At 46.7% G+C, this 17,911-nt stretch overlaps 1 protein-coding gene across 7 annotated transcripts in view; it reads left to right on the top strand.

Annotated features, from left to right (window-relative positions):
• The window catches only part of Ankrd11 (ankyrin repeat domain containing 11), a 151,007-nt gene extending 137,520 nt beyond the window's left edge, over positions 1–13,487 (top strand). For all 7 annotated transcript variants that reach the window (XM_050165305.1, XM_050165300.1, XM_050165306.1 and 4 more), the window contains 6 exons: positions 217–364; positions 775–7,301; positions 8,390–8,488; positions 8,559–8,702; positions 10,723–10,815; positions 12,471–13,487. In XM_050165305.1, the coding sequence (XP_050021262.1) occupies positions 217–364; positions 775–7,301; positions 8,390–8,488; positions 8,559–8,702; positions 10,723–10,815; positions 12,471–12,656 (7,197 nt within the window). In that variant the 3' untranslated portion in view covers positions 12,657–13,487. The remainder of the gene's footprint in view (positions 1–216; positions 365–774; positions 7,302–8,389; positions 8,489–8,558; positions 8,703–10,722; positions 10,816–12,470) is intronic.
• Positions 13,488–17,911: the final 4,424 nt, after the last annotated feature.

Raw genomic sequence — 17,911 nt, 5'->3', positions numbered from 1 at the left:
CGAGGAGGAGAGATGAAGAAAACATGGAGGAAGTGAACCACTTTTGGAGGGGACCCTCATAAAAGAGGACAGCTCTGCTGGGCACCTAGAGACCCTACCACATGGCTCTGCATACAGCAACCCAGCAGGGTTTAGAAGGGGCTATAGCTTTCTACAGGCATGGCAGAGTAACTACTTTTCAAATAGTCTGCTAATACCATTATTAATGTTTTGTAGGTGGTGAAGTTGTTGTTACGGTATGGCGGAAACCCTCAACAAAGCAACAGGAAAGGCGAGACACCGTTGAAAGTAGCCAATTCCCCAACGATGGTGAATCTCCTGTTAGGCAAAGGCACATACACTTCCAGTGAGGAGAGCTCCACTGGTAAGCCAGGCAGACAGACCATGTGAGTGGGTGGGCGAGGCTCTGTACTCCCCGTTGGGGGAGCACCCTGCAGTGTCTACATATGATATTCTCCTGCAGATTATTACACAGAGTCTACAAGGTAACTTGTACCTTCAGGAACTTCCAGATACAGGAGTTTTCCAGGGTGCCTCACTGTCAAGATGTCTGCACTTTGCTCAATGCCAGCCTTGTGTCTTGCAAATACCCGTGGGTTCCTTCTGCCTGTGGTTGGCCTCAGATGTGATGAAAGTAAAGTGCTTCTTCAGAAGCAGAACCAGCCAGTCTCCCCTTCTGGGAGGCCTGTTTCCTCCACAGCTGCAAAGTAGTCTGAGCTGATGCTAGGAAAATGATTCGGACCTGCCTGATATCTCCCTTTTTGTTCCCAACAGAGAGCTCTGAAGAGGAGGACGCCCCATCATTTGCACCTTCTAGCTCCGTCGATGGCAATAACACAGACTCTGAGTTTGAGAAAGGCCTCAAACTTAAGGCTAAGAATCCAGAGCCCCAGAAAACTGTTACCCCTGTCAAGGACGAGTATGAGTTTGATGAGGATGATGAGCAGGACAGGGTTCCTCCCGTGGATGACAAGCACTTGCTGAAGAAAGACTATAGGAAAGAAACTAAGTCAAACAGCTTCATTTCAATACCCAAAATGGAAGTTAAGAGTTACTCAAAAAACAACACGCTTGCACCAAAGAAGGCAGCCCATCGCATCTTGTCAGACACATCAGATGAAGAGGATGTGAGTGTTGCCATGGGGGCTGGAGAGAAACTGAGATTGTCAGCACATACAATGCTACCTAGTAGTAAGGCACGAGAATCTTCTAATTCTAGGCAGCAAAAAGAAAAAAGCAAATTGAAAAAGAAGCGAAAGAAAGAAACAAAAGGAAAGGAAGTTCGGTTTGGAAAGAGGAATGACAAATTTTGTTCCTCTGGGTCAGAAAGTGAGTCCTCAGAGAGTGATGAGGATGATGGGGACTCTGTGGGAAGCGCAGGCTGCCTCAAGGGGTCCCCTCTGGTGCTGAAGGACCCTTCCTTATTTAGCTCACTGTCTGCCTCCTCCACCTCGTCTCATGGTAGTGCTGCGGCCCAGAAACATAGTTCTGGCCACACGGACCAGCACACTAAGCACTGGCGCACTGACAATTGGAAAGCCATTTCTTCCCCAGCCTGGTCTGAGGTCAGCTCTTTATCAGACTCCTCAAGGACGGGACTGACCAGTGAGTCTGACTGCTCCTCCGAGGGCTCCAGTGTGGAATCTCTGAAGCCCACAAGGAGGAAGCAGGAACACCGTAAAAGGGGTGGCCTGCAGAGCATGCCACCTGAGAAGAGAAGCACCTTCCACCCTTGTCCAGATGGAGCTGTCCCCAAGATGGACAAGGAAGGGAAAATAGTCAAAAAACACAAAACAAAACACAAACATAAAAACAAGGAGAAAGGACAATGTTCAGTCAGCCAAGAACTTAAATTGAAAAGCTTTACATACGAGTATGAGGACTCCAAACAAAAGCCAGATAAGGCCATTCTCTTAGATAACGACATTTCCTCTGAAAATAAGTTGAAAGTATTGAAGCACGACAGAGACCATTTTAAGAAAGAAGATAAACTTGCTAAGATGAAGTCAGAGGATAAAGAGTGGCTCTTTAAGGATGAAAAGGCACTAAAGAGAATCAAGGATATGAACAAAGATATCAACAGATCATTCCGGGAAGAAAAAGACCGTTCCAGTAAGGCAGAAAGGGAGAAGTCTACAAAGGAAAAGTCTCCCAAGGAGGAAAAACTGAGACTGTACAAAGAGGAAAGGAAGAAAAGGTCCAAAGACCGACCTTCCAAGTTAGAGAAGAAGAATGACATGAAAGAGGACAAGGTTTCCAAGGAGAAGGACAAGGCCTTCAAAGAGGACAAAGAAAAACTGAAAAAGGAAAAGGTGTACAGAGAAGATGCTAATTTTGATGAATATTGTAACAAAAGTCAGTATCTGGAGCATGATGACACCAAATTCAGCCTTTCTGATGACCAACAAGAGAGGTGGTTTTCTGACCTGTCAGATTCCTCTTTTGATTTCAAAGGAGAGGACAGCTGGGACTCTCCAGTGACAGACTATAGGGACATCAAGACTGACTCAGTGGCCAAACTTATCCTGGAAACAGTCAAAGAAGAGAATAAGGAAAAGAAGCGTGACAACAAAATCCGGGAAAAGCGAGACTTCAGAGACTCTTTCTTCCGAAAGAAAGACAGGGACTATCTAGACAAGAATTCTGAGAAAAGGAGAGACCAAACAGAAAAGCATAAAAGCATCCCCAGCTATCTCTCTGAGAAAGACAAGAAGAGGCGAGAATCTGCTGAAGTGGCCCGGGACAGGAGGGATACGCTAGAGGGCTCCCGGGAACGGAGGGATGGGCGTATGCGATCTGAAGAAGTGCACAGGGAGGACCTAAAGGAGTGTGGCTGTGAGAGCACCTTCAAGGACAAGTCAGACTGTGACTTCACCAAGAACCTGGAGTCCTGGGAACGGCCCCATGCAGCTCGGGAAAAAGAGAAAAAGGATGTCCTAGAAAAGGAGAGGAAGGACAAGGGCAGAACAGAAAAGTACAAAGACAAGTCCAGCGAGAAGTCTGTCCTTGAAAAGTGTCAGAAAGACAAAGAGTTTGAAAAATGTTTTAAAGAGAAGAAAGATAGCAAGGAAAAGCATAAAGATATACACAGCAAAGACAGGAAAGCTTCCCTTGACCAAATGAGAGAGAAGAAGGAGAAGATATTCCCTAGCATCATCTCAGAAGACTTCTCAGAAAAGAAGGACGATAAAAAGGGGAAGGAGAAGAGCTGGTACATCGCAGACATATTCACAGATGAAAGTGAAGACGAGAAAGATGATTACATGACCAGCAGCTTCAAAGTTGGAGAGGCCAGCGACACACAGAGAGTGGACAGCCTCCAGGAGAAGGAAGATGGAAGAGAACATCCCTCAGATAGGCACAGGAAGTCCTCTTCTGACAGGCAGCACACAGAGAAGCCAAGAGACAAAGAGCCCAAGGAAAAGAAGAAAGACAGAGGAGTTGTGGAAGGGGGGAAGGACAAGAAGGAAAAAATCTTTGAGAAACACAAAGAAAAGAAAGATAAAGAGTGTGCAGAAAAATACAAGGACAGGAAAGACAGAGTTTCTGTCGACTCTGCCCAAGACAAGAAAAATAAACAGAAGCTCCCTGAAAAGATTGAAAAGAAGCACTTTGCTGAAGACAAGGCCAAGAGTAAGCACAAAGAGAAGCCAGAGAAGGAGCACTCCAGAGAAAGAAAATCTTCACGAGGCCCTGAAGTGGAGAAGAGCCTACTAGAGAAGCTGGAGGAAGAGGCTCTGCATGACTACCGTGAAGACTCCAATGACAAGATCAGTGAAGTCTCCTCTGACAGTTTTGCTGACCATGGCCAGGAACCCAGCCTAAGCACACTTCTAGAGGTATCCTTTTCTGAGCCACCACCAGAGGACAAGGCCAGGGAGAGTACCTGCCTCTCAGAGAAGTTGAGGGAGAAGGAGAGGCACAGGCATTCCTCATCATCCTCTAAGAAAAGCCATGAGCGTGAGAGAGCCAAGAAGGAAAAGGCGGAGAAGAAAGAAAAGAGTGAAGACTACAAGGACAGTAGCAGTGGCATCAGGAAGGACTCCAACCAATATGAAAAAGACTTCTTAGATACAGAAACTTACGGGGTTTCTTACAACACAAAAGCTGACATTGAAGAGGAGCTAGATAAAGCTATTGAATTGTTTTCTTCAGAAAAGAAAGACAGAACTGATTCTGAAAGAGAACCTGCAAAGAAAATAGAAAAGGAACTAAAGCCGTATGGGTCAAGTGCCATCAGCATCCTAAAAGAGAAGAAGAAAAGAGAGAAGCACAGAGAAAAGTGGAGGGAGGAGAAGGAGAAACACCGGGACAAGCATGTAGATGGGTTCCTGAGACATCACAAGGATGAGCCAAAGCCTGCAGCCAAAGATAAGGACAACCCTCCCAACTCCTTTAAGGAGAAGTCTAGGGACGAAAGCCTGAAGCTCAGTGAGACCAAGCTGAAGGAGAAATTCAAGGAGAATACAGAGCGAGAAAAGGGCGACCCCATAAAGATGAGCAATGGGAATGACAAGCTCCTACCATCTAGAGACTCAAGCAAGAAAGACATCAGGCCCCGCGAGAAGCTCCTGGGAGATGGCGATCTCATGATGACAAGTTTTGAAAGGATGCTATCCCAGAAAGATCTTGAGATTGAGGAGCGGCACAAGCGGCACAAGGAACGCATGAAACAGATGGAGAAGATGCGGCATAGGTCTGGAGACCCCAAGCTCAAAGAGAAGAAACCCACTGATGATGGGCGCAAAAAGAGCCTGGACCTTCCTTCCAAGAAAGCTGTGGGCCTAGATCCTCCTTTTAAAGACAAAAAGCTCAAGGAATCAGCTCCCATGGTGCCCACTGGTGAAAACAAGCCACACAATGGACCAGGTACAGAGTCCAAAGACTGGCTAACTGGGCAGCCCTTGAAGGAGGTTCTGCCTGCTTCACCCCGGACTGAACAGGGCCGACCCACTGGGGTGCCTACACCCACCTCAGTGGTGTCATGCCCCAGCTATGAGGAGGTGATGCACACGCCCAGGACCCCATCCTGCAGTGCTGATGATTACCCTGACCTGGTGTTTGACTGCACTGACTCCCAGCATTCAATGCCTGTCTCCACCACATCCACCAGCGCCTGCTCTCCACCCTTTTTTGACAGGTTCTCTGTGGCTTCCAGTGTGGTTTCAGAAAACCCAGGCCAGACACCTACAAGGCCTGTCTCCACAAACCTGTATCGCTCAATCTCTGTGGATATCAGAAGGACACCAGAAGAGGAATTCAGTGTTGGGGACAAGCTGTTCAGGCAACAGAGTGTTCCTGCAGCCTCTAGTTTTGATTCCCCAGTACAGCACTTAATGGAAGAAAAGGCTCCTCTGCCACCTGTTCCTGCAGAGAAGTTTGCCTGCCTGTCCCCTGGGTACTACTCCCCAGACTATGGTATCCCCTCACCCAAGGTGGACACTCTGCACTGTCCACCAACAGCTGTGGTCAGTGCCACACCTCCCCCAGACAGTGTCTTCTCCAGCCTACCAGCAAAATCTTCCCCTTCCCCAAGAGGTGAACTGTTGACCCCAGCCATGGAAGGGTCCCTGCCCTCAGATCTAGGCCTACCTCTGGATGCCACAGAGGACCAGCAGGCCACAGCTGCCATCCTTCCCCGAGAGCCCAGCTATCTGGAGCCCCTAGATGAGGGTCCCTTCAACACGGTGATTACCGAGGAACCTGTTGAGTGGACACACACTGCTGCAGAACAGGCCCTTTCTTCTACCCTTATTGCTAGTGCCTCTGAAAACCCTGTCAGCTGGCCTGTGGGCTCTGAACTTCTGCTAAAGTCTCCACAGAGGTTTGCAGAATCTCCAAAACATTTCTGCGCTGGGGAGTCCCTCCATTCCACCACCCCAGGGCCCTTCAGTGCTGCAGAGCCCACATACCCCGTCTCACCAGTCACTTACCCTCTGCCAGCCCCTGAGTCAGGCTTAGAGGAAGTCAAAGATGGTGGGACAGGAGCAGTCCCAGTGGCCATCTCTGCTGCAGAAGGGACTGCTCCTTACGCTGCTCCCGCCAGGCTGGAGTCCTTCTTCAGCAACAACTGTAAATCACTCCCAGATGCACCCCTGGACACAGCCCCCGAGCCTACATGTGTAACTACTGTGGCTCAGGTAGAGGCTCTGGGACCCTTAGAGAGCAGCTTCCTAGACAGCAATCATAGTATATCTGCCCTCAGCCAGGTAGAACCAGTGCCATGGCATGAAGCCTTTACCAGCCCTGAGGATGACCTCGACCTGGGGCCTTTCTCACTGCCAGAGCTCCCTCTCCAGGCCAAAGATACTTCAGATGTTGAGGCAGAAGCTGTGGAGGGCAGTCCTGTTCCTCCAGTAGAGAGCTCTCCAGGCCCTACAGGAGTCCTCAGCAGTGGGGAGGTCTCTGCCTCAGCAGCTGAGGAACAACCAGTCCCACCTCCTGAGGAAACATCACCTCAGCTCTCCACTGAGCCTGAGTCCTCGGAGGAACCAAAGCTGGATGTAGTTCTAGAAGCTGCAGTGGAAACAGAGGTTCTGGCAGATGATAGTGCCCCTGAAGCTTCAGTCTCCAACTTGGTGCCGGCACCCAGTCCTGAACAACATCCCCTGGGAAGTGTTGATGAAGAGACTGAGGCTGAAGAGGCTTCTGCTCCCTGCTGTGCACCTGATGGCCCCACCACAGATGGCTTGACACAGGCACATAACAGTGCAGAGACCACCTGTGTTGTGGCTGCAGCTGAAGGGCCCCCAGGCAACATTCAGCCAGAGGCTACAGACCCAGAGCCCAAACCTACAACGGAAGCTCCCAAGGCCCCCAAAGTGGAAGAAGTTCCTCAGCGCATGACCAGAAACCGTGCCCAGATGCTAGCAAGCCAGAGCAAGCAGAGCATACTCCCAACAGAGAAGGATCCAATGCCTGCCCCAACCTCTAGAGCCAAGGGCCGTTCCTCCGAGGAGGAAGATGCCCAGGCCCAACACCCTCGCAAACGTCGCTTCCAACGTTCTAGTCAGCAGCTGCAGCAGCAGCTGAACACATCCACACAGCAGACTCGGGAGGTCATCCAGCAAACACTGGCCGCCATTGTGGATGCTATAAAGCTTGATGCCATTGAGCCCTACCACAGTGACAGGTCCAACCCATACTTTGAGTACCTTCAAATACGAAAGAAGATTGAAGAGAAACGCAAGATCCTCTGCTGCATAACTCCGCAGGCACCCCAATGCTATGCTGAGTATGTCACCTACACGGGGTCCTACCTCTTGGATGGCAAGCCACTCAGCAAGCTGCACATCCCTGTGGTGAGTGCTGTGGGATCTGTGTGTGCACAGCACCGGTCAGTAAGTAGGGCAAGAGGGTACTGATGAATAGAGACCTTTGGCACCTTTGTCAAGAGAGGCACTAGCATTCTTGGTTGTCATTTGTGAGGGTCAATGCCTCTATCTCACTAGCCCTGCATTACATTCACCACCTCCAACCCAGTTGTACAGTGGGTGTGCAGATCGAGACCCTGTCCTCAATGGTTTTTTTCCTTTTCTTCCTGATTCCTTTCAACACCCCTTTCACAGTGAATGGTCTCAGCTGGTTTATCTTCCTTTCTGTTCTCACCTGTCACGGTTCTTGGGTCTCACTGACTGGCACCCTGACACCTCCCGTCCTTTATTCTTCATTGCCATTCTAAGACATCCATGACTTATCTGTCTGACAGGGCCATCTGTGTCCTGACCCTCCTGTAGCACATCCCACATGATCATGCAAATAGCTTCATCTGAGCTCCTCACCACCTCAGAACTGGCCTGTTTTCACACAGACACATGCCACTTTCTTAAGATATTCATAAAAACCCTTTTTCACCTCACTACTTCCCTACAAGCTTCTCCACCCAGCTGACTTTGTAGCTTGCTCACTTGCTGCTCCCTAATTTGGATGGTCTACATAGGGGTGTGTCTTGAGGCCTGGAAGGCTTACAGTATGTTGTCAACATCCCAGAGCCTCTTCACGGGACCATAGGAATGAGGGTGGGTTCTACTCACTGTTTTAGTGTGGTTGTCTAGTGCCCTGCCCCCCACCCCAGGAGGTGTCCAGGATCTATTTGCACCTTAATTGCCTGCAACCTGCTGAGCCCTATTCACTCCACATTCCCACCATGCTCCTTTGGCGTGGGTACACCTGACTTTCCTTACACAAGGAACACAGCCCTTAGGTGCTCTCTGCCCTGCCTTTTCTGTCACTGTTTATAGGGCAGAGTTCACAAGCAACTCCTGGGTGTTGCTATTAGGTAAGCATCTGGTACCTCTCAGCAGGTTTTTGGGTTTGGGTGCTGAGCTGGAGCATGTTTGAATTTTAAATATGTTCTTTGTAGCTTACCCCTCTCTCCTTATATCTGTAGATCGCACCCCCTCCCTCCCTGGCGGAGCCCCTGAAGGAGCTGTTCAAGCAGCAAGAGGCTGTGCGGGGTAAGCTGCGCCTGCAGCACAGCATAGAAAGGGTAAGTGGAACCTTGGGCAAGGCGCCTGGTGGCAATGACTTTAAATTCACCTGTTCCTCTCCTTCCTCAGGAGAAGCTGATTGTGTCCTGCGAGCAAGAGATTCTTCGGGTTCACTGCCGTGCAGCCAGGACCATTGCCAACCAGGCAGTACCATTTAGTGCATGCACAATGCTGCTAGACTCTGAGGTTTATAACATGCCTCTGGAAAGCCAGGTCAGTACACTACCTGGTGTAGGTGCCAGCTTTCAACACCACACCACCACCCCCACCACCCCCAAGCCTCTTCCCTGCTCACAGCATGCTTTGGGATCCAAGCACCTAACCCCAGGTTGCCTCAGAAGTCAGGGGAGTGTCATAGAAAAGGCCCTCAAGCCTTTGTATTTCAGTCTCTTACAGCATTTCTAAGTTCCTCTGGGGCACCTGTGTATGCACCACAAGTAGGCAGCACACTCCCTCTCACAGGCTGCAGGGGTGATTGATGTCAGTATGCTTAAATGTGCTGCCCCATCTACAGCTAAAGGGGGACCAAAGCTGTTGTGTTAGTGGCCATGATGGGTCAATGATAACTTCAGCAACAAGACCTAGCCACAACTCTATGGTATTTCAAGGTCCCTGCCAGCAAGCAAGCTGCAGCATTCTGCTTACAGATCAGAGGCCTAGCCAAGCTTCTTAGCTGGTTTTATCTGGGGTAGTTGGAGCCACATAGCCTGGAAGCACTTAGGCTACAGCCCATCTACCTACACTACCCACCAACAAACAGCATTGTAATGCGTTCCTGTCCTAACCTGCCCCTGAACACAGTCCTACTACTATATTGCCTTAAGGAAACTCCTAGCAATCTTTATCTTTCATGTTTATATTTTGTGTGGGAGTGTGTATATGTTTGTGGATACATCTATCGAGGTTTCTGTATTTGTGGCTCAGATCCAGCAGATAGCACATGTTCTTTAGCTCTTCTCTGTGACCTCTTCTTGCTCTGCGTCATTTCAGATCTTAAGTCTCCTGTAGATAAGCATCCTAACCCCATTCTGCCAGGCTGTGGGTATCCGGGATTGCATTTTGTCACTGTTCTCTTTGTACTGTGCACAGTCTTACATCAGAGTTACTCCTGGGCTGTATTCCCCTGCTCAGCATGCAGCTGGCTGTTGAGATCTTGGTGATATATCTGTCATCTGTCCTTTTACAAGAGTACTGTAGAGGCCTCTTGCCATGTACAGCATGATGGAATGGAATTGGATTAAGATCTTTTTTCAGTTTATTAACATACTTGGGGGAAAGGGGCACACATACTTTCCCCGTTTTGCACAAGTTAACAACAGATACTCTTTTTAGAGACAGAATCTCATGTAGCCTGGGCCAGCTTTGAACTCCTTGCTCTGCATCTAGTTCCTAAGTGCTGGGATTGCAGGCGTGTACCACCATGCCTAGCACAAAAAGATATTCTGCAGTTGTCAGCAAACTGGGGCAGATAATTGAGAATTTTGTTTAAATACAAAATACTGGTGCTTTTCAAGCAAGCATGCTTTTGAAGGTGAAAGACAAGAGACAATCTCTGCCTGACTCCTTGCTGATGCATATTGGACATTGGATAAAAACTTGGGTCACAGGAGGTCATGGGCCAACTGTTTCAGAACTTTTTAACTGGCTTTGCCCCTGGCATCCAGAGATAAAGGCCAACTATATCAGTCTGTTTTGCTGCAACCATTCCAGCTCCAGGTTCTCTCCCTTTGTGAGGCAATGTAAAACTTCGTTCTTGTTTGCAAGTCCATCACATACAAACAAGATCGTGTGATGAAAATGAAGTGAGGGTCTACTTACAGCTCATGCTGCACTCAGAGGGAAAGCCAGTAAGGACGCTGATCCCAGTCTACAGAACACACCCTCAGGCTTTTCAGCTATTCTTTTCAAAGTGGGAAAATTGCTTTTAGCTTCTAAAAAAGAATAAATTAAATATGCCATTGCTAGCTTTATATGATCCTGTAATGGAGGACACAGTTTATATAAGGCCTTGATCTGTCCCTCTGTATACACTAGACTCCTGCATAGGAAACTGGTTCCACTCAGCCCTACCCTGTAAATAGTGACTGCCTCATCACTCAGGGGGGCAAAGACTGAGTCCGTGGCCACCAGTGCCTGGGAGTACTTTTCCTCAAGGACAAGAGCAAATGATTGAAACTTACTGCTAAGATAAGGATACCCGTGTTCTTTTGTGAACATCTGTTTGGTTCTACAGGGTGATGAGAACAAGTCTGTACGGGATCGCTTCAATGCCCGACAGTTCATCTCTTGGCTGCAGGACGTAGATGACAAGTACGACCGTATGAAGGTGAGTTCTTGTAGTGTCAAGAGTGTTCTGAGCAAGGGAGGCCATACCACTACCACACATGATCACAAGTGATGCTTTTGCATGTTCCCCATTACTGCTGCTATCAGGGAACAAAGGTCTTGGGTCTGTTGTCTCTTCAGTGTCTTCCCTTCTGTCTACTGACAGGACCTAACCTGAACCCTCTTCAGAGGTCACAACATAATCTTCTAGAATTAAATCTTGTAGAATTAACTAGTACAGTGGATAGGAGGATGGGTAAAGGGATAGATCAGCAAGGAAGAAGCAAGTCCCCACCTGTAGCTGTAGAGTCAAACATAGGTACCATGAGATTCCAGCATGCCATTCACAAAATGAGAAAAAGAAGTTGATACCTCTTCTTTATTTGGTTCCCCATAAATGTTGCTCAAATGCAGAAAAGAGGAGCAATCCAAAGCCTCCTGATTGCTGCCATCAAATGGGTGTTGTTGACAGTAAGATGTCAGAGTTAGCTGGGTATCATAACAGTTCATTCAGAGGTGCTGAGAAGACCTTAGGAGAATCAGAGAAGCCCTATGGCACATGGGCTACAATGTATATACGTCCCTGAGGTGTTTTTCCCATGAGCTTCTACTACCATCTCTCTTACATCATAGAGTCAACTCTAGGCCCTTGACACCTCATCCCAGGTGAGATTATGAGTAATGTTGCCCAGAAGACCCAGGGTAGACTATGAGAGGAGGAAGGGCTTACAATTTGACCGTGTACATTTAAAATACCACATTTTTGTTCCTTAATTGATAATAAAACAGTTCTAAACTTTTCCTTCCCCCTTGTTGTTTTTCAAGACAGGGTTTCTTTGTAGCTTTGGGAGCCTGTCCTAGCTCTATACAGACCAGGCTGGCCTTGAACTCACAGAGACAGTCCTAGAAAGAGATAAAATGACAAATCTTGGTAAAAACATATTCAGTGTTAATGTCTTTTAGAACCAAAATGTGAATGGGTTTCTTCATTCAGAAGACTATGAAAGTATGGGTTGGAGGAGGCTATCTGCCTCCCTGTAGTGTGGGAAACATGCATTGAGTAAGTCATGCACCTAAATTAGCAATTTAATTGATTTCAGTCATTTAAAACTTAAGGATATGATGAACAATGTATTCGTTGAGATAATCCAATCAACTGGCCTCCCAAAGCTGTCTGTCCTTGGCTAACCAGAGTCAGCCACATTACCGCATCACCTCTGAGCATGGGTGGACTCCCTGGTCCATGCTTAAAATTTGGCCCCAAAACGTATCCTACTACATCCAGGTCCCTTATACACATGTTAACTGACATTTCTACTATGAACACAAAACTATCTCTTTCTCTCTCCTTCACTCTCTCCCTCTCTCTCACACACAAGATGAAAACTGAAAGCATAGCTGTTTCAGTTCTGGTAAAATGCTACAACTCCTAGAGGTGAGTTAGATGTACCAACAACTGCTGGTGGAGCACTTGAGGGTCAGACCTCCAGTCTGACGTGCAGAACTGGGGAGGTCCATCTGCCCGATGTATCTGACTCACCAGAAGGAGGTTCTATGGTAAAAACCAGGGTGGGTTTGCAGTGCTGTGTTGAACCTAGAGGCAATGTGGAAACTGGGGGCTAGCATTCCTCTCACCTTGTGTATCATGTCCCACAGACATGTTTGCTGATGCGACAGCAGCATGAGGCTGCAGCCCTCAATGCTGTGCAAAGGATGGAGTGGCAGCTGAAGGCCCAGGAGCTGGACCCCGCTGGGCACAAGTCCCTGTGTGTAAATGAGGTGCCATCCTTCTACGTGCCCATGGTTGATGTCAATGATGACTTCGTACTATTGCCAGCATGACATTCAGAGGAAGGTCACAGGACACAAACAAGGGCCACATAGGTCGCCCAGTGCTGCCGATGAGTCCCGGCAGCGGAGGAGGGAGCACCACATCCATTAAGTGGGAGGAGCCCAGAGACTGCACCTGGCCACTTGTCTCCCGCTTCAGATACCAGTGAGGCAGAATGCATCTCTTTTTACAGTTGCTATGGGGAGCACAAGGCCTAGACACTGCAGAGCTTTGCCAGCCTTGGGACAAGGAGACCATGGCCGCAGACAAGGTGGCTCTGTTCAGCCACACCCTCTGGGCTTTCTTGCAGCCAACGACAGGGCACTTGAGGAGTCACAGAACAGAGTGTGTTTTTTAATTTCTCGTTCCATTCTGATCAACTAATGGAAAATAAACTAAGGCGTCAACCTCGCATAAGCAGTGACCTCCAGGTCAAAGAGGCAGGAAAGTGCTGTCCCGCCACGGGTCCCCGGGACAGACTTGGACACTGGTGCCGGCAAGGGTCTGGCTGCCACCTGCCTGGACACAGGGACGCAGCCAGGACTCTCCAATAGTGTTTTTAATGGAGTCAAATCCACGTGGTTTGTATATTTTTCCTTTAATCTTGGGCATTTTGTTTCTCTTTCTGAGAACGTAACTTGAAACACTACAGAGCCAATAATCCTATAGAGTGTATCCGCAAACCTGTACAGTTTTATATACATTCACAATGTACTTTTGCTGCCTTCTAGATAATTTATTTTGCAACACATTACTGCACAGTTGTAAATAACTTATGTACTGTAACATCACTTTCAGTTATGTGTAAAGAAATAAATAAATTAATTAAAATGCTCTTTGTACATGCAATGTCCCTTCAGATAGCAGGGTTCCTCCTAGGAGGGGCCTGTATATTAATTAACACAGGAAAGTATTTGCGCTTCCAGGGACAGCTTGAAAGCAGAATCCTATGCTTCAGCTACATCGTTCATCTCTGTTTCAGGTAGACCGACAAGGCTGGAGTAGGGGCCAAAAGAATAGACACCCAGAACCCCAGAACTTACCCCTAAGCAGCCTGTCAGCTAGGGGAACCTGTTTTCTAAACAAAGTTCCCCTGTCCCTAAATCATGGAACTTAATCATGAAACATTTCTTTATAGCTCCATTTTGCACCATAAAGAAAAAAATGCATTATTTTCTTCAAGCATCCTTAGAACCATCCATTTTAGCCCACAGGGACAAATCACAAACTCTGTTACCCTACGCATAAGACTTCCTTGCAACTCTGCACAAGTCTGATGTATTGCTGCCAGAGCCTGCCATAAAGATAGCTGACATAAATGCATAGAGAGTATTTACATCTTATATCGGTCTGAGAAGCCATAAAATAACACCTGTATACAAAACAATTGGATTTGTGTAAAATCTAAAACAGAAGTGAGCTTTGTGTCCCGGAGCTGGTGATGTTCTGGTCCTTGAACTGGGGTTGACTCTGCACCTCTTATTTATATTTCACAAATAAATTTAGGAGAAAATTGCAAATAGGAGCCATATCTCCATTTTTATAAAGCACCAGAAATGATGTCACAAACACCCTACCACAAAGTAATTCAGTGCAATTTACTTTCCAAAAAAGTCCCAAAACATGAGAACAAATGCAAAGCGGTGGTGTATAGGTCATAATCCTCTGAGGAGATAAAGTAGTTAAGATTTCAAAGCAGCAAAGTACCTCCAAGATTCTGCACCTTCAGATAGTCAACAGACACTGTTGAGACTTGCTATTCCAGTACTGCAGAAACTACTACACAGGCTTACTAAATACATGGTCTGCTCATGCAAGAAAGCGACCGAGATGTGAGAATAATGACGTCTGTGTCAGCTAGCCTGTCACACCCCACTGGCTCTGGTGCCTTAAGAATCTCCTGCAGCCAGCCGGGAGGGGTCCCTATTTAGAGGGACCTCTACTAAGGAGGGTCCCTACTTAGAGCCTATGACCATCTGGCCTACCTGACAGCTCCCTGGAAAAGCAACTGTTACTGGTTTGTCATTACTAGACTTCAAAGGAATTAAAATGAATTCCCTCTTCTTCCCACAGCATTGGTCAGAAACACCTCAGTAACACATGAGCCAATACACGGAGAAAGGTGTGCCATGGGCATCCTGAAAGCTTTAACGGACACACTCCTGGGGGAGGGAAAGCTGTAATAGGCCTGTGTGTATGCCCAGAAAGCATCTGAGAATGTTTTCTTATCTCCACCTGAGATTGATCTCATGCATGCAGACTGCTCATGCAAATAGCAAATGAAGTCTAAAGTAGCATTATAACCTGTCAGAGCCACTGGAGAAAACCCTAGGGATGAGAAACTGATCTTACTAGACAAAGACTAAACACCAACTTAGAGGTATGTGTTAACGAAAGAAAACATGTCTAAAGAATTATAACATGGCTGGCAATACAAAAATGGTGTCTCACTCGCCAGAACAAGTTGCTTTAGAGAATGAAATGGACATTCTGATAAATGATGAAGGGGTTGAGTTTGAGTTGGAAGCTAGTGCTCTGGGAAGCAGCTTGTTGAGACAATCAAATTTAAGAAAGAAAAAGACTGAAGGAAAATAAAGCCTCGCTTCTGCAGGTCCAGGGCCAGTGTGCAATGCCTGAAGGGGGAGTCCTTGAAGGAGGAAGGAATAAAGAATGGTCAGAAGTTGCCCAAATTTGGTTTAAAAAAATTAAACTCAATAAATTTAAATAGATATAGTGTTAAAGCGTAAGAGAGCAGCAGGAGAGACCACTGCAGCCACAGCCAGGACTAGACAGCAGAGGCATGAAGGTTAGAGGCAGCTGGCTGGCCTCCCAGAGTGTGCCAAGCATGACTGGAAAACTATCACCTGAAATTGAGGAATAGAAGACATTTCTGGGTTAATGAAAAATTGTCTTAACTGCTAACAGATCAGCTCTTTTTGGGGAAATGTTAGCACCCCCCCCACACACACACTTCCATATGGATCAGATAGGCAGGAAGTCATCACAAACCAAAGATGTCTTTTGGTATCCATACAGCATGCACCCAGCAGTAGCAAACTGCTTGCTGTCTGTTGTATGTGGGTTACGCTCCAAGAACAACAAGTAATAGGCCAGAAGTCAGTCTCAGCAAATCTAAAAGGATTGAAATGGCACAACATTGTGACTCTGGAATGAAGGGAATCTGGGTGATTGAGGAACATGAACATGTATCATCCTCCTAAGCAGCCCAGTAGCTTAGCAAGGAAGTCACAAGGGAACAGTCTGAGGGAGAATGGCCCAATAAAGTCCTCAAGACCAGGGCAACTACACCATGCTTTTTGCTATGGGGCCCACAGGACTGGTACCAACAGCATTTACAGCCGTTCCAGATATGTGTCTCACCAAGAGGACAAAAAGGGAGTCCCAGAAGAGCCAAAGGTCACAGCTCACTTGTTCTTTAAGAGGGCCCAACCTGCGCTAGCACAGATACGGTCTCTGATCCAGATTGAGCTTGAGTATGAGAACTGAGCTGAGGTCTGGAAATAGAGCTTTTCAGCGTACCATTTGCCTGGTTTCCATCCCCAGTGATGGGGTTCATTTCATCTATCATATACCCCATTGGCTCTGGTGCCTTGAGAAGCAGCCAAACTGACCTTAAGACGATGGATGGGTGGGAGAGAGGAAAGGGTAGACAGTGGGAACTGGCAAGACCACAGCCTGATGAAGCAAAGTAAGTCTCCACAGATGTTAAGCAAGTCTTATAATCCTGGATACAAGGAAAAGTTACCAAGCAGATAAAAACAAACCAAAGTTCATTCGCCTGGCAAGACCCTACAGATGCCTATGCCTCAACAACAGTGTTAGAGGCAGCAAATCTAACAGTCTTTAGGCTATTTGAAATATACAACTTGTGAAAGAAACAGAAGACATAAAGAATACCCTGGGCTGGAGAGATGGCTCAGAGGCTAAGAGCACTGACTGCTCTTCCAGAGGTCCTGAGTTCAATTCCCAGCAGCCACATAGTGGCTCACAGCTATCTATAATGAGATCTGGTGCCCTCTTCTGGCATGCAAGCATACATGGAAGGAATGTTGTATACATAATAAATAAATCTTTTGCCCATCAAAATCCCAGCAAAATTCTTCAAAGACCTCGAAAGAACAGTACTCAACTTCATTTGGAAAAGCAAAAAACCCAGGATAGGCAAAACAATCTTGGGCAATAAAAACTTCTGGAGGCATCAAAATCCTGACTTCAAACTCTTACTACAGAGGTACAGTACTGAAAACAGCCTGGTATTGGCATAAGAACAGACAGGAGGACCACTAGAACCGAATAGAAGACCCAGATATCAATTCACACATCTTTGAAAACCTGATATTTTATAAAGAAGCCAAAAATATCAAATGGAAAAAAGAAAGCATATTTAACAAGTGGTGCTGGAATAACTGAATATCTACATGTAGAAGAATGAAAATAGACCCATATCTATCACCATGCACAAAACTCAAGTCCAAATGGATCAAAGACCTCAACATAAAGCCAGCCACACTGAACCTTATAGAAGAGAAAGTGAGAAGTACACTTGAACACATCGGCACAGGGAACCACTAAATATAACTAAATATAACCCCAGCAGCACAGACACTGAGAGAAACTGAAAATCTTCTGTAAAGCAAAGGACATGGTCAACAAGACAAAACGACAGCTGACAGAATGGGAAAAGATCTTCACTAACCCCACATCAGACAGAGGTCTGATCTCCAAAATATACAAAGAACTCAAGAAATTGGACACCAAAAGATCACATAATCCAATAAAAAAAATGGAGTACAGACCTAAACAGAGAACTCTCAACAGAGGAATCTAAAATGGCTGAAAGACACTTAAGGAAATGTTCAACATCCTTAGTCCTCAGAGAAATGCAAATCAAAACAACTCTGAGATTTCATCTTACAACTGTAAGAATGGCCAAGATCAAAAAACACTGATGACAACTTATGCTGGAGAGGTTGTGGGGAAAAGGGAACATTCCTGCATTGCTGGTGGGAATGCAAGCTGGTACAGCACCTTTGGATGTCAGTGTGGCGATTTCTCAGAAAAGTAGGAAACAACCTTCCTCAAGCCTTAATAATACCACTTTGGGGTATATATCCAAAGGATGCTCAATCGTGCCACAAGGACATGTGCTCAACTATGTTCATAGCAGCTTTGTTTGTCATAGCCAGAACCTGGACACAAACTAAATGCCCCTCGATTGAAGAATGGATAAAAAAAAAAAAAAAAA

This window comes from Alexandromys fortis, unplaced genomic scaffold (genome assembly GCF_014885135.2).
Source record: "Alexandromys fortis isolate MF-2015 unplaced genomic scaffold, M_Fortis_MF-2015_v1.1 scaffold_165, whole genome shotgun sequence".
NCBI lineage: Eukaryota > Metazoa > Chordata > Mammalia > Rodentia > Cricetidae > Alexandromys > Alexandromys fortis.
Note: the sequence above shows the minus strand (reverse complement) of the source record. Positions and strands in the feature narration are given on the sequence as shown.